The sequence below is a fragment of the Anguilla anguilla genome, chromosome 16 (genome assembly GCF_013347855.1).
Source record: "Anguilla anguilla isolate fAngAng1 chromosome 16, fAngAng1.pri, whole genome shotgun sequence".
Classification (NCBI taxonomy): Eukaryota; Metazoa; Chordata; class Actinopteri; order Anguilliformes; family Anguillidae; genus Anguilla; species Anguilla anguilla.
In genome coordinates this window covers 24,113,185-24,133,036 of record NC_049216.1, presented here as the reverse complement: position 1 = coordinate 24,133,036, position 19,852 = coordinate 24,113,185, and the positions used below count along the sequence as shown (strand labels likewise).

The window sequence follows — 19,852 nt, the reverse complement described above, 5'->3', positions numbered from 1 at the left end:
ATTTGCAGGTACCTGAGAAATGCATCATGGTAGAATACAAAGGTAGAAGACATACACATACACACTCTCTCCTAATTAGAACTGTTATGTATTTGAACATATTCTTACCTCTGCACTATTTGAGTCTGAGTTGCCTTGCTTAACTTTAGTGTATGGTCAGCCACTGAAGCAGAATCAGGGTGTACTCCTGTCCCCTACCCCCCCACTACTATTAGGAATTAATGAAAAGCTATTCTCTCTGGCCTCCTTTGTCCAACCCCCTGACCTCCCCTCCTGAAGTAAAGGAGCTCTTTCTGAGAGCACTTGTTTGTCCAGAGATCAGTGGACAGAACAGCTGGGCCTATTCACTTTTGGAAGGGCAGTTATTGTTCTGGGGAAAAGTCACCTCCGAATTTAGTCCATAGCTTTCTGTAAAAGAAAAAACATTGTGAGTGATAATGTACGACTAATGTATGAACTGACCCTGGCATTTTATGTTAAAATTTGAACTTATGTGTCAGAAATGGCTTCAGTAATTTTTTTTTGTTGTAAAGCTAACATAGATCTGTGAGGTAAGGTCAATGTGACCTTTACTGCTGCTAGTGTGAGATAATGTAATTGAAATGCTTCTTTTTAAAGTTTTTTCATTGCATGTTTTAAATGTCACCTGTAGGCCTTCTATTTGCAGTGGAAAGAACAGCCTGCAGTGATTGGTGTGAAAATAATTCACAGTGGCTCAGGGGCCTTTTAATGTTCTGAATAGGCAGATTCATAGTCCAACATGTGGGGGGCCTTTTGCACCCTGGGCTTTGATTCTCTGTCACCTCTGGCCCTCATAGAGACCTGTCTCTGTATCGGTCTGCGTTCATGCTTTCTACACTTCTTTTTTAATGTGGATAATTACTTATGGAAAAAATGTATACACATGGCAGCCATGTGATGAGCAGTTATGCTCACCATCAATTATATTATTTATATATTCTACCCTGTAATGAATATGAACTGTTCATTCAAAGGTTCTGTAAAAAGGAAAAAAGCAACCAGAAGGAATAATCAATATATCTAACAAATTCATTGGTAAGTTTCAGTACTCTTCAGTACATTACATTTTTGGCCTAGAAAAACAAGTAGGCTATTATCCAACAGTGAGGGAGAGTGATCTGGCCTTTAAAAGAAAGGTAGAGAGAATTTATTTCTCCAGCTCCCAGGATGTGTTCTTTGATGACCCAGGGTGGAGAAAGGGGCTTAAACTTGTCCAAAAAGGCAGAATCTTGCCCAAAAAGGGACGATGTAGGTGCAGGTTTTTGTTCAAGCCCAGCATAAATAGAGCATACTCTATTTATCCAGGTCATGATTGAAGACCTGATTAGTTCGTTGAATCGATGTTGTAGTGCTGGGCTAAAACAAACACCTGAACTCACATTGGGCACCCCTGTTCTAAACTGTCATGACGTGTGAAAAACAGAATGAAACATTGCTGTATGCAGAGAGACTCAGCTGTACGGAATTTTAGGTTAACTCTTGGGCAGTGCTTAGACAATTTGCACTGATAATCTGTGATATTGAACTGCTCTAACCTCATGTATTGAACTTGTGGGTTACTGCATACTTAATTGGAGGCCATACTTGCCTGTAAACAATTTTGCCAGGTGAAATGCTTTGCTGATGTTAATTGTGGTCTTTAAATCTATACCCTCGTAGAGAAATGAGCACTTTGTAAATGGTTCCTGACATATTCAATGTGATTCAGCAGCCTGGTGAGTGACTCTGGCTGTGTTTGCTTGGGTGTATTAGGAATATGTAACATCTGTCTCACTGCAGTATAATATGGTTCCTAAACACATGAGGGAAGACCATTGCCTGCTGAAGTGTGTTGAAAGAAAACAAATTGTGCCCCAATATGGAGCATGATCATTTAATTTCCTCTTCCTTTGGATGCAGAAGGCTTCCTGCTTTTCCTGTGCTTCTGCATCCCAGAGGTCAGAAGTTTCTGCAGATTGTAGGTACCGAAGCAGGAGGAGACACTTAAGGGTTCCTGTTCCTTTCAATTCCTGTCAATTTGTTAAGTAACTCTTTTTCTAGTCCGGTGACCCTCTTGATAATCCCCATATTAAATTCCAATAATTAATATTGCATTACACTGTATGTATTCTCATTTGGGACACTGAAGAGATTTGATATATTTCACATTGTGTATTCAAAATTAGTTGGATTTTAGCGCATAACTAGATTAAATCTAAAAGCTGAATGGAAAGTGTGATAACAGTATCAACATTTAGGTTAAAAGTATTCTCATTTATTCTTATATTTTTGTCTCATTTGATTAAAGAACCAAAGAACCTGCACAAATTAGAGACATGAAATAAATAATGAAAGGACTGTCCATTGGAAGCAAAGGGATAATTATGCAGAGACTTCAAAGCTCATGAAGCAAGGAAGAGGTTGGGTGGTGGCTTGCCAGAGACCCCCTCTCTGCCCCACTGCCCTATGGGCTGAAAGGGCAGGGGATTGTGGGTTGAATGGCCGAGCCACTGGTCAACAGGCTGTCATGGAGGTATTATGTGGCCCAAGTCCCAGCAGCCAGCTCTCCACTGATTGATATGTGGAGCTTTTCAACACTTTCAACACCTCCCCCTCTTTCATTTGTCCATCGGTGTCTTCCCTTCCAGGACCTATCATTTATTAAGCTCAAAAGAAAAGCATCACATGGGGGCGGTGAGAGGGAGACAGAGAGCGCAAGTGTGTGTGTGGTGTTGTGTGTGTGTGGGGGGGGGGGGGGGTGTCATCGCACACCGTGAAAAGCCTTGTCTTCCTATCTTAAATTAAAATTAAGGTTGTCTTTTGAGAACCCCCCCCCCCCCCCCTTTCTCATTAAGTCATACGGGGTGAAACCTAAGATATGTCCCCTTTCAATGCACAGAGACAAAGACCAGAAATGGGATAGATTTGTCAACAACCTTCTTCTGTTACCAGATGGAGAGAAGGCCACCAGGGAAGGGCCTGACAAGTGCTATTCGTGTTACATAGTTTGAGATGCCTTGAGTGTGTGCACTCGCTCTGTAAACACAGAATGGACTGATAAACTGCATCAATCCTCTCACCGTGGCTCCAATGTGAAGTGGACTGGATCTTGCTCTGTCTCTCCCTCCCTCCCTCCCTCTCTCCCTTTCTCTTTCCCTCTCAGTTTATGTGGGACGAACCAAACCAGAACTTACTGGTGCTCCATCCTAACATGGTACTGTCTGAAGGAGTGTAATTTTCATCTGTGTTAGCTTGTTTTAGAGTAAATTTGTCCTTTATCACAGCCAGCCAGTTTGCAACTGAAATAGCAGTGAGGTTCAGTTGCCAGGGTTTGCGTGACTGTTGCAGTGGTGACATCGTGGTGAAAGCCAGCTTTTGGTCATTTAGATTTAAGGCTTACAGCGGTCTTGCATTGCTATGAAAGTTGAGAGGAGCCCTTCAACACGGGATCTGAACATTTTGACACCGAGGATGGCTGGAATGTGTTGGGGGCGAGGGTATTTGGTAGTGCTCAGTGGGCCATGGGGTGACCATCTGCAGGTTTGGGTGTCAGTGTCTCCAGTTTGCTGTCCAGCAGATCATCCCAGGCCCAGCTGCCAGGGCCCGGGATTATCAGAGCAGCTTGTCCATCTTGTTTCAATCAGGGCAAAGCAGAAGCCGCGCAAGTCAACAAAAACGCCGCAGCGGTATCTCTCTCCTCTGTCACTTCCTGCTTTTTAGCACCACTGGGAGCAGGAGAGGGGGGTGGTGTAGGGGCGCGGTGGGGGCTGGACCGAATTAGCTGTGCTGAGCAAACAGCCATTGTGCTGCCGCTGGACGCTCCCGTTACTCTTGTGCCCCAAGCTATCACTCCTGCAGTTCCTCTGGAATGCACACCGGTGACTGACTCTGTAAGATCACAACAGGGAAAGGCCACCAAAAAAGTATCTAACTGAACATTTGATCAGTCAGCTGATCAACAGTTGCTTATCTTTTTTTTTTTCCTTTGATTTTTCTTTTTCTTTTTTGGGTTGTTTTGGGTCCCTAACCTTGTATGCCTAAAAAAAAAACTCATTTTAATGCATCCTTCTTCCTGCCTGGCCACTTGGGTTGCTGATGCTTCCTGCCATGACTTATCCCGATGATGGGAATTCCCCCAAAAGTTTCTCTCCTTTCACTATAAAAAAAGTCCTTGGGGAGTTGGTCAAATACAGAGTTTCCCAGAAACCCAGGTTTCTGACGTGACCTGGGGGGTTGGGGAGCTAAGATGGCCCCTGACGTCTCTAAGGGAACCTTTGTCTCTTTTTGACCTGGGCACTGACCCTCAGTATCTGCCCCGCTAGTTCTGTTCTGTTCAATATGCTCTCATGACAAAGGGGGGAAATCAGTGACCAGTGCACTCAACACTTCTTATTTTGGTCTAAATGTATCTGTGTGTGTGTGTGTGTGTGTGTGTGTGTGTGAGAGAGAGAGAGAGAGAGAGAGAGAATGTGTACATGTTATTTAAATTCTATTTTTTCCTTTAAACTTTGTTTTTCAAGTTTTAAGTGTAAACTATAAACATAGTTTATAAACACAGAATTCTCACACCGGAGAAGATTTTTTTGGGTTGAACTATATCAGCCCTGCACGGAGAAATATGATCCTGCCAGCACCAAAGAGCATAGCTTCATCAATACCCTTTAATTGATCTGATCGCTCCCTTTAATTTAGGGAGGGTGCATTTGTTCGGATATTGAATTTACTCTAGTGATGGAACTGGGTGATACATGCATGACTGAAGTGACTGAAGACCCAAATTGGGTGTTGCTGAAGTGAATTATTTACAGAGTTATTGGGGGCATTCATGATGGCTCTTGTTTGATATTTCTTATGGAAAGAGGCAGATAGAAAGAGAAGGACAGCGCTAAGCTTTATGACTGCGGAATCCCCTCTGAGATGTGTGGCTCCTCCCCCTGCGTGATTGATCACCGGTTTGCAGTGCCAGCAGGCAAGCAGCACCGGGGTTAGCTGGCCTCTCCGGACCCTGCCTATCTAAGCAGTGCACTGGCCAGGATTTGTGGAGGGCAGAGGTTAAAGGTCAGGGCAGCAGAGAGGGCAGATGGCCAGATCCTCTTTATGCGTTTGTTGGGAATCTTCTCTTTCTCAGGTCTTTCCTCATTAGGAACTAGCCCAGCTACACAAATAGTACTTCACGGAACCGGACGGCACGGTGTTCTGTCTGTTTTAAATAACGCCACGAAAGTTGACAAAGAGGGTAACTGATATACGAAGTTAAGTGTTAGGATTTTGTAACTAATGCAGAGTGTTGACTGACAATGTAACTGGAGCCCTGAAAGCTTTAAAAGACAACCCATGCTTCATTTTCCTCTGGGGCAATGCGCTGAAAGCTATCTCCAAATTATCACTGATTAAACACTCTCAGTGGTATATCATAGTACACATGGATAGTAGGCTTATCCTCTAGTATAGTTTTCAGTTCAACTGATCTCTCTGGTCACCTGCTCCAACATCTCTTTAATAAGCCTTAAGGTGCTCTGGTCATTCTTAACTTTGTTAAACAGGAGGTCAATTAGGTGTTCAGTGCAGCTTTTGCCAGAGCACTGACCACAGCTCGCTGCTATAGATTTCAGCACGTGGATTAGCCGTTTTGCAGCGACTGACAGAGACTATGTCATCTCTTATCCTTTGACCTTTCCCAGCATTTAGAGACACATCTCTGCCAGGCCCTTGGGCCTTTGAGTTAATTGGATGCCTCCTTGATTTTGTGGTTATGTTGTGCAACAGTAAGGAATGCGCTTTGATGTTGATTGAAAGTTCCACATTCATTCAGTGCAGGAGAGGAGTGCTGCACACACCCGGCCAGCGATTCCTCAGCCCGTGATTCGCTCAGTATGATAAGCTTTGGTGCCTGATTGGTCCCTGTGCTGATCTTTCACAGAATCTGCTCACGGAGGCCTGCTCCAATTTATGTGATTGTGTGCTGTGCCTTACTCCACTACCTCACATCAAAGTGCTGCTGTGGAGGTTGCTCGCTACAGGTTTGGCCCAAGATGCCGGTCAGCCCACAGCTAATTCAGTTAAATAAGCACTGAGAGACAGCTGTAGGCTCTGTGAAAGGGTCCACATTCTTTATAGTGCAAGACATTTTTTTTTTTGGGGAAGGGGGGGTTCACTGTCACAGATCATGAGCTCAGTTAAAAAAGGAGGGGACATTGAATCCAAAATATTGCACTTAAGGAAAAACCCAATTAAAAAAACAATTTAAAAAATCAGTAGTTCAATATAATATGCAGTTATGAAGTTGAATATGAAGTTTATTTTATCATGTAACTGGTGCTTTTGTAAAGCTGTTTGGTTAAAGAAGGGAAGTGACTGTTGGAAATTGAAGCCCCAGGGAAGGTGCTTCAGGAGCGCAGGGAGTCTATCACTCTTAAGAGACTGATTTATAAATACCCGGCACATCCAGCTAAACACTCGCCCTGGGTTCTGTTTCCTAATAGAGCCACCCTCTGTGTTTTCCACACAAGAGAATGTGAAGACTCAGAGTGGCTGTCTAAGCGCTGTGTGCTAACCATGACTCACTGAAATCCTCTCAGGAAGCAGATTTTCTTCTTCCCTGTGCTCTAGCACCTGGCATCTTTAGCTGTGTTAAGGAGGTGTGACACTCCCTGTGCAGTTTTTTAGATTAGATTCTGGTGTGATATCTTTAAATGATTGTTTTTACTTTGAAAAAGCAAATATCACAAGCGACGCAGATGTCAGTTCAAAGTTTTTTTTTTTTTGTTTCCGGCGAAGATGGCTTCAGCAGTTTTGTGAGGCTGTTGGCTTTTCGATAATATTTAGCCCCCACAAAAATCCAAAACCATTATCTATTGAAGATAGCTAAATCAGAAATGCAAAAGTGAAATGTTCTGCAAATCATTTTTCAGAATTACACAACAGTCAACAACAGCTGTATTGAGAAATAAAATAATAGCCAGTAAAAAGCTTGAAGAAAAATGTGTTTAATAGCACTGCAACCAAAAGGCTTTGTGTGGTATTTTTGGGTTTGGTGATCTGATTCAGATTTGGAACTTGACTGTATTCAGAGAATCTGCAATTATCTGTAGTTTTTATCTCTACTCTTTAGAGTGCCTCCCTATTTCATGCACTTTTGTCTTTGCTTTGATGCCAGTTGTGGCAGCTGTATAATCACACAGGCTGTAGGTACGCCTAGAACGGATTTGCTTCAATTGAAATCTGAGCTGACTGTAATCTTCTTTAGGTTCTTCCTGTATTTTCTTTAATTAAGTCCATTTTTATCTTCTGACAAGTAGATTTCCCTGTGTGATATTTCCCATAGGAAGCAAAGGACCAGATTTGCATTTTTGTACTGAATCTGTGTCCAGAGTTATAGCCTAATAGCTGAAAAGGATTTTGTTTGTTTAGCTTTCTATATGCAAGAATTTTTATTCATCTCCACATCATATAGGCTATCTATGTGAATTTCTTTGAACCAAAGAAGCAGAATGATTGATATAGAAAATGCAGGGGACTTTGCTTGTTGATCATGTGGTTGGTTTGTCCGTCAGATGTATTATTTATAATGCTGTTGTGATTTGCTCCTATATGGTGTCTACTCAGAAGTCTGGATTTTTGGCTGCAGTGGTATTGGTCTTGATTTGTGTGTAATCATTAGGTAGACTGTATCAGGGCTCTGACCTGAGCAGATCCCCCCCATCATGGACCTCTTTAAAACATAAAAGCTGATTTACCTACAGGTCTGTTCTAGGAGCAGTATTGCCATTGATTTCTTTTAACAAATTATTGACCTGAGGCTTTCGGGAGAGATGGGGAGGGGAGGGGTGGGGTGTGGTTAGGTAGTGGGCTGTCCAGGAGGAAGAGGAGGAGGAGGAGTGACTTTAATGGTATGGGTGTGACTAATCAATGACAATGTGGGGCTGTTCTTTTTCTGGACTGATTATCACAGTCCAATAATCATCCAAAAATATACAATTCTATTGGTCAGCATTAAAGAGGAAGCCTTGTATTTTGTTAAAATGCACGAGAACACATCTTGTCGATGGATCTGCAGATGGCTGGCTCTGGGAAGAGGAGGAGGAGGAGGAGGAGGAAGAGCAATAGATATTTCACATGTGCTGCAGGCTGCCCGCGGGAGTCGGGCATGAGAACTGTGCAGCACCTCACTTTTACAGGCTTCTCTTTCACTGCAGTGCGGGCATCAGCCGGCGACCAGTCAGAGGCAGGGAAATGCAATCCCGCATCGGTCCATGTTGCTCTTCGTAGCCCCATGGAGGAGTACTCCAGCTGGGCAAATTTGTCAGGCGACTTTTCCAGAAAACTCTAGGGCCGGTGCTCTTAGGATTGGTTAATGACAAAGTGGATTAGGGTACAGATTAAAGGAATTTAAGGCCATCATATAGTTTATCAACTGGGTGGTTGGCTTGTGTTTGAAGTGATTCTGCTTGAATGTTTTATGTGTGAAAGTGCATACGTGTGTGTGTGCATGTGCGTGTGCATGTGCGTGTTTGTTTGGGGCGGAGTTACTTGGGAGATTTACTGACAGCTCTGCAAATGATACACAAAAGGAATGTTTCTCACTCTTCTGTTTACTGGCTGTTTCAAGCTGCCACTTGTGTATAAAACTACAAACTCATTTTGTTTCCTACTGACACACACTCTCACTCTCACTCCCCCCCCCCCCCAGTATTACCTTACATGCTCAAAGAAGATTCATTAGTGATTTTGAAACGCAATCGATGGCTTGCCGTCTTTCAGATAACCACCAGTCCTCTGACTCAATGATCATTTCTCAGGCTATTTTCCCAGGTAGTGAACTCTCTGTGACGAGCCTGAGATGAGGCAACACACAGATCTATAAAACTGTCAGTCTCTTTTTTTGGGTTAAAGAACACTGCACACTGTTAACCTTTTGCATTATTTTAATTCATACATTAATATGCAGTAATGTCACTCGATGAGAGAGAAGTGGATTAAAACCAAATACTGTCCTTAACTGCAGAGGAGTGTCTCTTTTTATGCTTAAGTGCACAGGTTATATTCTAATGCTGTTTGTAGTGTCATCTTACTCCAGATGGAGCTGTACTGGCTTTATGTATGCACATTTGCATTCACTATGCAAAAAGACCCAAAGTGAAAATCACTGCAATAATGATGTACACTACACACAGTCCCCTGATTGCCTCTGCAGTCAATTGTCCATGCAGTTGTGGCAGCACATGTCTTGTGTTTGCACATTACTGTAGTGCATTCTGAGGACTTTTGTAAGCCATCTGTTTGTGTGGACTCACCCCCTGGGGTGAATCTGCAGCAGGAGTACAAATCAACCATTCTTTGCTTTCAATGCACCAATGGATATCAACCAATTAAAACCTAATGCTATTTACACTGTGATTATTAAATCGGTGTTCCAAGTTTCATATTTTGCCAAATGGATGGCCAGGGCCCTTTGAATGGGGGAAAAACACTTTAGCTCTTTTATTTAGCCGAACAAGTCAGTCCATCTAGTTACTTAATATTGCCCAGAACTCAACATAAGACAAACTGACACAAACAGTTTTTTATCTAATCTTATGCTATCTGTTCCTCAAATTAACTGATGTTTTCAGAGAGCAGTCATTTCAGAGTCTTCATCTAAAATGGCTGAAATCGTGACATTCACCCTTAATGAACATACAGAACCACAAACTAACTGATACATGTCACTCCAGTGTACTCTAGATAACTTATCAGAATGATTCTTTGGGATCAGATAATTGGCAAGTGGTGTGACTGATCTGCTGAGTTTAGGATGTTTACCTTTTCTGTCCTAAGAAATGTCCATGTTACGTACATGAATGGCACATAGTCCTGTACTGGTTTGCATCTGAAAAGGGACAGAGAGTACTACTTTTTTTTTTTAGTGGAAAGTACCTACAGAGTACCTACAGCACAACTTCCCTGCTGTCCTACTGATCTATCATATCGCGGACTTAATGTATAAATCCTTGAGATGAGGATGTTTGGTGTTGATACTGATGCAGTTGTGAATTAATTCTTTTTCTGTGTAAAGAAAGCGCTGGGTATTGATCGGTCTCCTCTGGTGGCTCCATGGATTAGCTGATCTCCGTAAGGGCTGCTGATCTCTCTGTTGTTCCTTCACAGAGGAAGGTTTTCGGCAGGGTGCCGTGGCTTCAGACAATAAAACCTTTGGAAAATTAGGGATGGCCTGGGTGCTGTAACTGCCTGTGCTGTAAATAAGACCACAGGCTTGGGGACTGGGTGCTTTATAAAGAGCTTCTGCCATTGTCTCAGTCTTGTTTCCTGATAGAGCAATTGATTTCCACTGCTTTCATGGCACAACTGATAACATGCATTTGTCTGTATCCACTGAGTATGCTGGAGGTAGAGTGAGGTGGGGGGATGGTGGTTATTGTAGTTGCTGAGGCTGGTATTGATTTTCAAGTTACGGTTTTTATTTAATCTTTTTGGCTCTTTATTTAATTTCCATGGATTGGCAGACTGTAACACCTCCAAAAGCCCTGGCAGATTAAGTTAGACTCTTATCCACTAAGCCTGGCATCAAAAGAGTTATTGCACTGCTTTCCTCAAGCACCATTTAATTTTTTTGTGTTCCTCTCAAGTGGAAATAGTCGTCAAGTGTCTCGTTGACCATTATTGCTGTCGGTTTTCTTCTTCTTTGATCACATGCAGTTGTGTGAGGTGAAAATGGCTGGAGCTTATCCCAGTGAGAGGGTGGGTGTGAGTCCTGTCACAGCTCAGGAGTGCAGCTTTCTGAACGCCCTCTTTCTGTGCGCCAGGTATTTCCCCCTTTGTGCTCCAGCCCACATCAGCGGCGGCGACAGAGGGGTCCGTGGCCAGATTCGCCTGCCACATCACGGCGAACCCCCCCGCAATCATCACTTGGGAGTTCAACCGAACCATGCTGCCTCTGGCTACTGAAAGGTACCCACATCCATTCGTCGGGCACATAGCCTTTACAGGACAGTGACGGATATTCTTTGTGATATCAACTTCTGAGTACCTTCGCATTACCAGACATTCATATGTTACCATCTCACCCTATCACAAACATCAGAAAACTGCTGAAAATGAAAAAAAGACACAGGCGCAGACATTTAACTAAGAAGTGGTATAGGTTCTCTTTCTTATTATATGTTCTTTATTAGTTAAGGCAATTAAACACAAGCAAGGTGTACTTCATAATGTGCTGACTCTGAAGTTGACCCCCGGTTCTTGTGTAGCCCTACATATGCCCAAAGCTGTTTCTTTGTGCTGTGCCCTGTGGTCGGTAGTCCTGACTATTTTGCTCCTGTAGAATCACGGTGTTGCCCAATGGAGTGCTGCAGATCCACGGTGTGGAACCGGGGGATGCGGGAAACTACCGCTGCGTCGCCACCAACATCGCCAGCCGCCGCCGGAGTGCCGAGGCCGTGCTCACCGTCAACCCAGGTGCGCGCGAGAAAAATGGTGTCCTCATAGGTGCAATGCAATCTGGGATATGTGAGATACTGTAGAAAGTGACTTTTATCACTGGAGAATGTCAGTTTCTAATGAAGTTGCGTGCGAGAAAAATGGAAACCTCATGGGAGCAATGCAGTCGAGGATATATGAAATAGAAAGTGACTTTTATTACTGTGGAATGTCAGTATCTAATGAGGTGATCATCAGAACAGAGTGCGGTCATTCATGTGATGGTATGTACAGTATAACCAGATGGAAGATGAGTGGGTCCGTGTGATAATTCCGTTTTTTCTCTGCAGCACCGGGCCCCAGGCTTCCACAGAGGCCAAAAATAATCGCCGGGCCCCAGAACGTCACCACGGCCCTACACCAGAGCACCATCCTGGAGTGCATGGCCACCGGGGTCCCCAGGCCGCTGGTGTCCTGGAGCCGGGCGGACCACAAGTCCATCGACGTCTTCAACACCAAGGTGCTGGGGAACGGGAACCTGGTCATCTCGGACGTGAAGCTGCAGCATGCTGGCGTGTACATGTGCCGAGCCACTACACCCGGGACCCGCAACTACACCATCGCCTCGGCAAACCTCACTGTGCTGGGTACTTCCGATACTTTCAATGGATATTTTTGCACCCTCTTACAGATTCATTAACCCTTTGAGGAGTAGGTTATAAAAAAAAATTATTTTTAAACTTTTAAGCCCGTGTTCTAGAGCTCCATTGCTTTCAATTGCCAGTAGTGATGGTTACATCAGCATTAGAATGGTCAGTTAAAAACATTCTAATCATCATATTTGTGGTCTTACACCTTAGAGGTTTAAGGAAAAAACTGAATGAACACATCATCGACATCTACAACTACAACTTTGTAGCAACGTTGTGTCACAGTCTTAACCTGTGCAAATGTGCCTGCCTTTAGCCCCTCCCTCCCTGGTGGAGTGGCCCGAGAGTCTGACCCGTCCGCGGGCGGGAACGGCTCGCTTTGTGTGCCAAGCCGAGGGTGTGCCCTCACCCCACATCACCTGGCTGAAGAACGGGCAGAAGGTGCACTCCAACGGCCGGATCAAGATGTACAGCAGGTATCGGCCGCCAGACTCGCTCTCTCTGTGCTTCAGCCCGCCTCTGGGATAGTCTCAGTTTTGTGCGCTTGTAAACAGTTGATTAAACTAAAGTCTTGGCCTGTATCCTCAGTAACAAATTTGATACATTATCTGTGTGAGGTTTCTTATAATGTGAAACACCTCTTTTCAGTAGCTTCCTGCTCTAAATGTGTTAAAATCACTCTACTGACTGGATGTGAGCAGTGCCACAGTTCGGAAAGAACTGACCAGGCCCTGTGACAATTTTAGAACAAGCTGAATATTTCACATTGCAGACAATGACAATGAATTAAATATTAATTCACCAATTAACTTCCTACACATAGATGTCAACCTGCTTTGCTTTGCAGGTTTGTTTGTAGCCCTTATAGAGCTTAGCTAAATAGAAGTCCACTTTGTGTCTCCTCCCATCAGCAAACTGGTGATCAACCAGATCATCCCAGAGGACGATGCCATCTACCAGTGCCTGGCGGAGAACGAGCAGGGCTCGGTGCTGTCCATGGCGCGGCTGATCGTGGTGATGTCCGAGGACCGCCCCAGCGCTCCGAGGAACATCCGCGCCGAGACCGTGTCCAGCTGCGCCATCCTGCTGGCCTGGGACAGGCCGCTGTACAACTCGGACAAAGTCATCGCCTACTCCGTGCACTACATGAAGGCTGAAGGTGAGGAGGGCCGCGCAGGAGGTCGGGGAAGGAATCAGAGGCTACGATCTGAGCCCTCATCCCTTTAAAGGCATGATCACACACGGGCGCTGGGGTGTGAGGGCCTGAAACAATCCCCAATGTAGACTGTCACTGTGGAACTGTCGCGCGTTGGCTTGTTTGTGTCTCTACGGGCGATGGTAATTACCCGAAGGCAGCCCGTGTGAATGGAATCCACGACTCCTGAAATTTAATAAACGTGGCTTTCAGAATCCCCAGCGCTCTCTCTCTCTCTCTCTCTACCTCCAGTAACCTGAAAAGGAACATGAGATGTTGACCATCTGTTGTTAATAGTTGGTTGCTGGGCAGAGGTCAGCGGAAAAGAATGGCTTTCCCACTGACATAGGAAAAGCCTTCTCTGTGCAAACAGGTCCTGCCTGCCATCCCCTTAAACTGCACTGCAACCTCAGTTCAGTGTAGATTCAGGGCCTCTGAGACACTGGTAATAGTTGAACAAGCCACAAAAAAAAAACGATACACTGTATTTTTGCATGGGCGTAGATCAGGGATCTAATGTTCCGCAGTGTCTGCTGATTTTCAGTGTCTCAGCACTTCAGTGGTTCATTTAAGGCATTGATTGGCTAAACAGTTCACACAGGGCCTAAATTGGCTGCTGATTGAAAGGAAATCACAGAAGTCACTATGGCGCCCTGACTGGGGTCCTGCATCTTTGTAAGTCAGAATTAAACAGATTTTGGATTGCCTTGTGCATTGTGTTCCTTGAGGAACAATTGTTGTCTTCAGTTGTAAAATACTGTAGTTACAAAATGGATGTTTGAGCATGGTGAAATCACAACTGCACTGTAGCTATTTTCTAGTAATTATTACTCAGATGTCTCTGGACGACTCTATGCTTTCTTTTTTAGGAAGAGTCATATTTTTAGAAGGTAATGGCTGCATTTCTTCATCTGTCTCAGTCAGTCTCAACCTGCCTAGCTATTGAAATCTTTAAGAGGGGAATAGCACAAAAACAAATTCATGTGATAAAAAAGTGCTGAAGGAACACCTGCTAAGGAAAAAAAAAACAACTTAACAAAAAATGCTGTTTTCTTTCAGAAAGTGACATCCGTCAGAGATGTCGAGCTTGATTGAGATTTTGTGACACATTGTGCCCAGTCTTATGGAAAAAACAGGCGGCCATTTAGATTTGGATTGACAAGGATTGCTCGTCACATTGTGCTTGTGAGGTCACAAACATTCAGCGTCAGCACTGAATGGAGGCTCTAACGAAAGAGCGGGCTAATTAGAGTGCATGTTGGAGTGCACTAATCCAACACTAGAGATTTTGTGAAGGCATTAGGAGAGCGTGAGCTCGGTTGGATGGCAGCTTTATCTCCTCTGCTGCCTCCTTTCACCCAGGCCTAGTATGAGGCCTGGCGGCCCATTCATTTCCTGAACAAGGCCTTTTTTATTTACCCTCAAGGATCTTGTTTACCAGGTCAGGAATCAGGCCCTGCAATTCAGTAAGCTCAAGCGCTAAGTGAGTCTTTTGTGTGACCTTTTCTAATCTGCGCTAATTAATGCGCTATCTGAGCACATTTGATAATGTGGGAAAGGTGCAAGTGTGGAATTTGGCTTTAGCGGTGTTGATAAAATTGTCTGCTGAAGTGGGAGGAAGGAGTTTGATTAAGTGGACATTTTTATTTTGTGGTTTTTTTTTTGTTGTTTTTTTTTTCTCACCCGGGGTTCCTCACAGAGAGTTTCTCCGAAAAGCACAGGGCCCACGGAAACCCATTGATAGAAACAACAGCTCGGGCAACGTCCCCCTCAAGACTCAATGATTGTGCTTTAATTGGAGTTTACCAGAGGGGAAGAAAATGTTGTAAAAAGGAATATAGAGGGTCAGGACCCTCTTATTGTACATTAAATGAATGCAAATCTTAACACTTTTATGTGACAGGTTCTTTTGACGGAGAACAGAACGCCTTTGACTGTCTTAAACTGTCTGAATCATTGGCTGCCTGAATTCCCTCTACCATACCATGCTTTTAAAATGGGTCTTTATAGTCAACGTGCTAGGTGCTTTTTTTGTCATCTGGTCTGAAAGCCATTTTTGGTAGTATAGTCTTGAGGAAGAGGGCCAGTTTGATGGGGACAAATCTGAATGCTTTCCAGTTCTTGCTCCACATTTGGGATGGCAAAACCAGCAGCCAGGCCCAGAGGTCCTTGTGAGCCATGGTTGTCCACTGAAATCTTGCAGAGGATGAAGGGTTTTGCCTGCCAGAGCGAAGCTCTCCATGGAAGAATGTGGCCGTAACCTGGGTTCCCAGCTCACTTAGCTCTGTATTTTTAGGCCCCATGGTCATCCCCCTGCCCCCCCAACCCCCAGGGTCTCCACACGGGGGGGGGAAACATTTCAGTGGGAATACTGCGGTATCAGGTAGACCTATGATCTGCAGGGGACCTCCTGCTGGGACCCATGGGAACTGAGAGAGGCCCACAGTGGCCAAATGGAGGAGCCAGTCCCTGCCAGCCCACTCTCTTCTCCTGTCATGACAAGGCAGCATAGCCAGAGCGAGAGAGGAGGAAGATTTATGCTCCTACAGTATTTTTTTATTACATTCTTTTGCTGTTGAACAGACAAGCATTGACTGGTCTTGTGCTAAAATAAACCTTCCTTCCTTCCCCTTGCCTCTGTTTTTGGTGAACTGTGTCCATAAACATACGCGAGGAGTCAATGCAAGCATAACCTTTTGGCGGTTATATATACAGCCCAAAGGGTCTGCTGTCATTTACTCCGTAAATCCTTTTGGTCTATTTATACATTCTTTTTGAGGCAAGATGAGCATTCGCAGGGCTCTGTGTATTGATGCAAAGTTGAACTGTTTTTCAGAATTGGAAAAGTAGGGGAGACAGACATGAGAAAAGCCTGAATTCAACAAAATCTTGTTTACAATTGTCTTTAACTAAAAATCTCTAAAAGAGTGTCCACTCTTTTCACTCTGATTCAATTCAGAATGTTTATCTACAATACATATTAACTGAGTATACGAGAGGGCAAAAATCCCTGCATTACGTGGTTGTACTTCTAAAATGGAAGGAGCTGGCTGATTATATGAAACGCTTGAAAACTTGGTTAGATAATGCTCCTCTCTTCTCACTGCTGTTCCTGTTATCCCCCCCCCCTCCAGGGTTAAACAACGAGGAGTATCAAGTTGTTATCGGCAACGACACAACGCGCTACATCATCGATGACCTGGGGCCAGCAAGCAATTACACTTTTTACATTGTGGCCTACATGCCCATGGGAGCCAGCCGCATGTCTGATCATGTGGTCCAGCACACCTTAGAGGATGGTGAGTCAGCTCCGAGTGTGAGTGTGTGAGTGAGTGTGAGCATGAGCGTGCCTCTGTTCACTCTAGGGCAGGGGGGGGGGGGGGGGGGGTGAGAGGATAAGGTGGTGTATAATGCCATTTGCAAGCAGTTCTTCTCGCTCCTATTTCAAAGGTAGGCATTGACACTTCTGGAGCACCAGATGCTTTTATCCTATCCTAGCCTTTCATTACTTAACTGGAGCAGTTATTACCTGGATTTATTACAGGTGGGTCACCCATGTGGTCAAAGTACTGACTGTTTCCCTGTTTGGTACCCAGACAATCTGCAGCTTTGTAGAACCCCTGGATCAAGGTCACTTATCCCTGTGCTCCAAGGCAGTCGTTATGGCGACTGTTTTCCTAACAACCTAATCTTCATTTTATTTCCAGTTTCCATACCACGTTCTGTCAAATGTTTGCTGGTTGATTTTGTCATAAAGGTCATAGGGTGTGCCAAAAAATACTTATGAGAAGAAGTAGGAATCTAAAACAAAAGCCAACATCACGGATGGTTTGAATTGGGGGATGTGCATGTTCAATCCGTTAGGGACAATGTGAAACAACCTGTATTCTGGACTAGATCCTGGTCCTTAAGTGCCAGAGATGTTTCTTATTTTTGCTCCATCGAAACTCATAACATAATTGTATTAATGATCTGGCCTTAGTACAGTTCTCTGCTCCTGTGCTGGACAGTATGCATGCAACACATCCGGAACATCCGTCCCTCTGTAGCATCTCTGCGCTCTGCTTTCCCAGCGCCGTAATGATTTTCTCTCTGGCGTTTGGCGCTTAAGGGATTATGAGTGAGTTAGCGGTGTGTGTGGCCCCGGTTGATTGAGGTCTCGCTTGCCTCTGAGCGATAGCCACTAACCTCTCCCACTGTAGATAACAGTCAAAGCCCTTAGCAGGAGGTCAGAGGTTACAGGGCTCTTCGAATGTGAAAGTTATTAAATAATAACACGTGGCCTGTGTTTCTGAAAGAACAAACTAAGGGTCAGGTTCAGAATATGTCCAAACTCTCTGAACTGGACTTGGTAGGGAGCACCTTATTTGACGGACTTTACGCCTGCTTCTACTACTACTGCTTGCAAAAGGGACATAGACATAGTCATTTAACCTTTCCTCCACGTGGAGCTACTATATTCTCTGTATTTACAGTCAGTTCAGGGATTTAGGTTTGCATAATATGCATGCCTGTCATTACTTTGCATGGCATATCCCTACGAGGAAATGTCCCTACATGAACTCACGTAGGGCTCACTTGTGAAAGAGATTAAATAAAGGTAAAAGTGTTTTTTTAAAGTGTTTGGGCTACCTCATAGCATTGGTGGGTTAGCCTGACGGTAATGTGTCTGTCCTGTCACAGTGCCCCTGCGTGCCCCTGAGCTGAGCCTGACCAGCCGCAGCCCCACCAACATCCACGTGTCCTGGCAACCTCTCCCGGCCAAACTGAGCCGAGGGCACATCTCGGCCTACCGGCTGTCCTACCGCACCAGCACCGACAGCGCCGTCACCGCCCTGGAGCTCCCCGGTGCCAGCTCCCAGCACCTCCTGCAGGACCTGCAGCCTGACACCATCTACCTCCTCCGGATCGCCGCCGCCACCCGTGTGGGCTGGGGGGAGCAGTCCGCCTGGACGTCCCATCGGACGCCCAAATCCTCCAGCGCCAAAGGTACCTGCATATCTCTCAACCACCCATGTCACCACCATGAGTAAATCCTGCTGGTGAATTGTGGGAGTAGTTGTATGTATTGTTTGGGTACTGAAACCCGGTACCACTATGGTACCGGTTCCCATATGACCAGTACCTATCGAACCGAATCAGTGCCGATTTCCGTGCCTCATTTTGGTGCCACATGCCTTCACTAGCTAACCTAACACTCGCTCTGTTGACTGAGTCAGTGACAGCTGGTACTGTTAACAAGCTGGCTAAAGGAACTCGGAACAAGGGTGAAATGGTATAAATTATAAGTATAAAGTATAATTTAAACAATTAAATAAAACAATAGTTTTTTTTGCTTTTTTATTGTTTGCTCGTTAAAGAAGGTTCAGACACTTTTTTAGCACTTGGTATCAGGACAATATAAATGATACCCATCCCTAATAAAGAGAATCTTTTTTTTTTGCCTGAGAGATTTTTCAATGCCTGGGTCAGTCCACCACAGGAGCAGGTTCTGCAAACATGTTGTTTTATTTTTTGTTCTTTGTTTTGATAGAATGAAACATTCCAAATTGCTTCAATTCACTGAATCCTACAGGCCAATAAAATGTGGCACCTTACGTTGTTGAATCACCTAACCACACAAAAAAGTAATAATAAATAAAAATGATTTAAAATGGTCTGTTTTATAAGGTTTAAACCACAGCTGTGGGGAGAGTGGCCCAAGTTGGCCCATGTGAAGAGTTTGTTCTGATAATCTTGTTAAGGCCTTGCGTTTGTTACTCGGTGACCTTTGACCTGAACTGTCACTAACGTCAGAGTGGCCTCGGTCATGGGCCATAAAAAAAGAGACCCGAAGGCCTCCGGGTGGGAGAGAGAATGGGAGCCGCTGACCAGCTGGGGGAGGGGCGGCACCTCTGTCCCCCTCTCTTTTAAATCTTTGTTTTAAAAACTCCAGGTAGGCAACAGAGTAACATACCTGTCCGCACGGAGTCGTTTTAGATAACCAGATACGCCCGTTCCTGGCATGTGGTTTTTCTGGGGGCCTGGAACATGGCTGTGAGCTGACCTGTCATGCTGTTTGGATGGATGGCCTTTTGGGTGGAGGGGGGGTGGAGGTAGGGACTTGTGCTGAGCCTGTTATATCCATCAGATAAAGCTAGGCTAACAACAGGGTGGAGAGCATTCCTCCTAGCAGAGGGACGAGACCAGGAACCGAAATGACTTGTCTCTAGTCCCACTCAGCATTCTTGTATTCTTTAGTGTTTTTTTTCCCTTTTTGCTCTTGGTGTTTGCTTGCAAAATATGTATAATCTGAAGGAAATAATATTTCTAGTTTTAAGCTTTTCTTCATAATCATATTGTAACAATAGATTTTTATCACTTGTGTTTGTCAACAAGTTTCTCCCCCCTCAAAACAAGTGAAAATCAATTGGAAATTTTGGCCTCTTGGGTGAACTGGTCTGAAGGTCAGGTTAGTGTAATGTGACCTGCTGTATGGTCAATGGAAATTGAATTCTTCATTAGTTAAACAGAATGAATCAATTAGCAGGCCTGTGTCTTTGGCCCAGATGTCTTTAAGTGATTCTTTCCTTAACCTCAGATCATTCCTTTT

The 19,852-nt window shown here is 44.5% G+C and overlaps 1 protein-coding gene across 1 annotated transcript in view; it reads left to right on the top strand.

Annotated features, from left to right (window-relative positions):
• The window catches only part of LOC118214908 (protogenin A-like), a 42,045-nt gene that overhangs the window by 4,920 nt on the left and 17,273 nt on the right, over nucleotides 1-19,852 (top strand). The window contains exons 3-9 of the mRNA XM_035395204.1: nucleotides 10,803-10,947; nucleotides 11,321-11,454; nucleotides 11,766-12,062; nucleotides 12,382-12,541; nucleotides 12,977-13,224; nucleotides 16,395-16,559; nucleotides 17,944-18,249. Of these exons, the coding sequence (XP_035251095.1) occupies nucleotides 10,803-10,947; nucleotides 11,321-11,454; nucleotides 11,766-12,062; nucleotides 12,382-12,541; nucleotides 12,977-13,224; nucleotides 16,395-16,559; nucleotides 17,944-18,249 (1,455 nt within the window). The remainder of the gene's footprint in view (nucleotides 1-10,802; nucleotides 10,948-11,320; nucleotides 11,455-11,765; nucleotides 12,063-12,381; nucleotides 12,542-12,976; nucleotides 13,225-16,394; nucleotides 16,560-17,943; nucleotides 18,250-19,852) is intronic.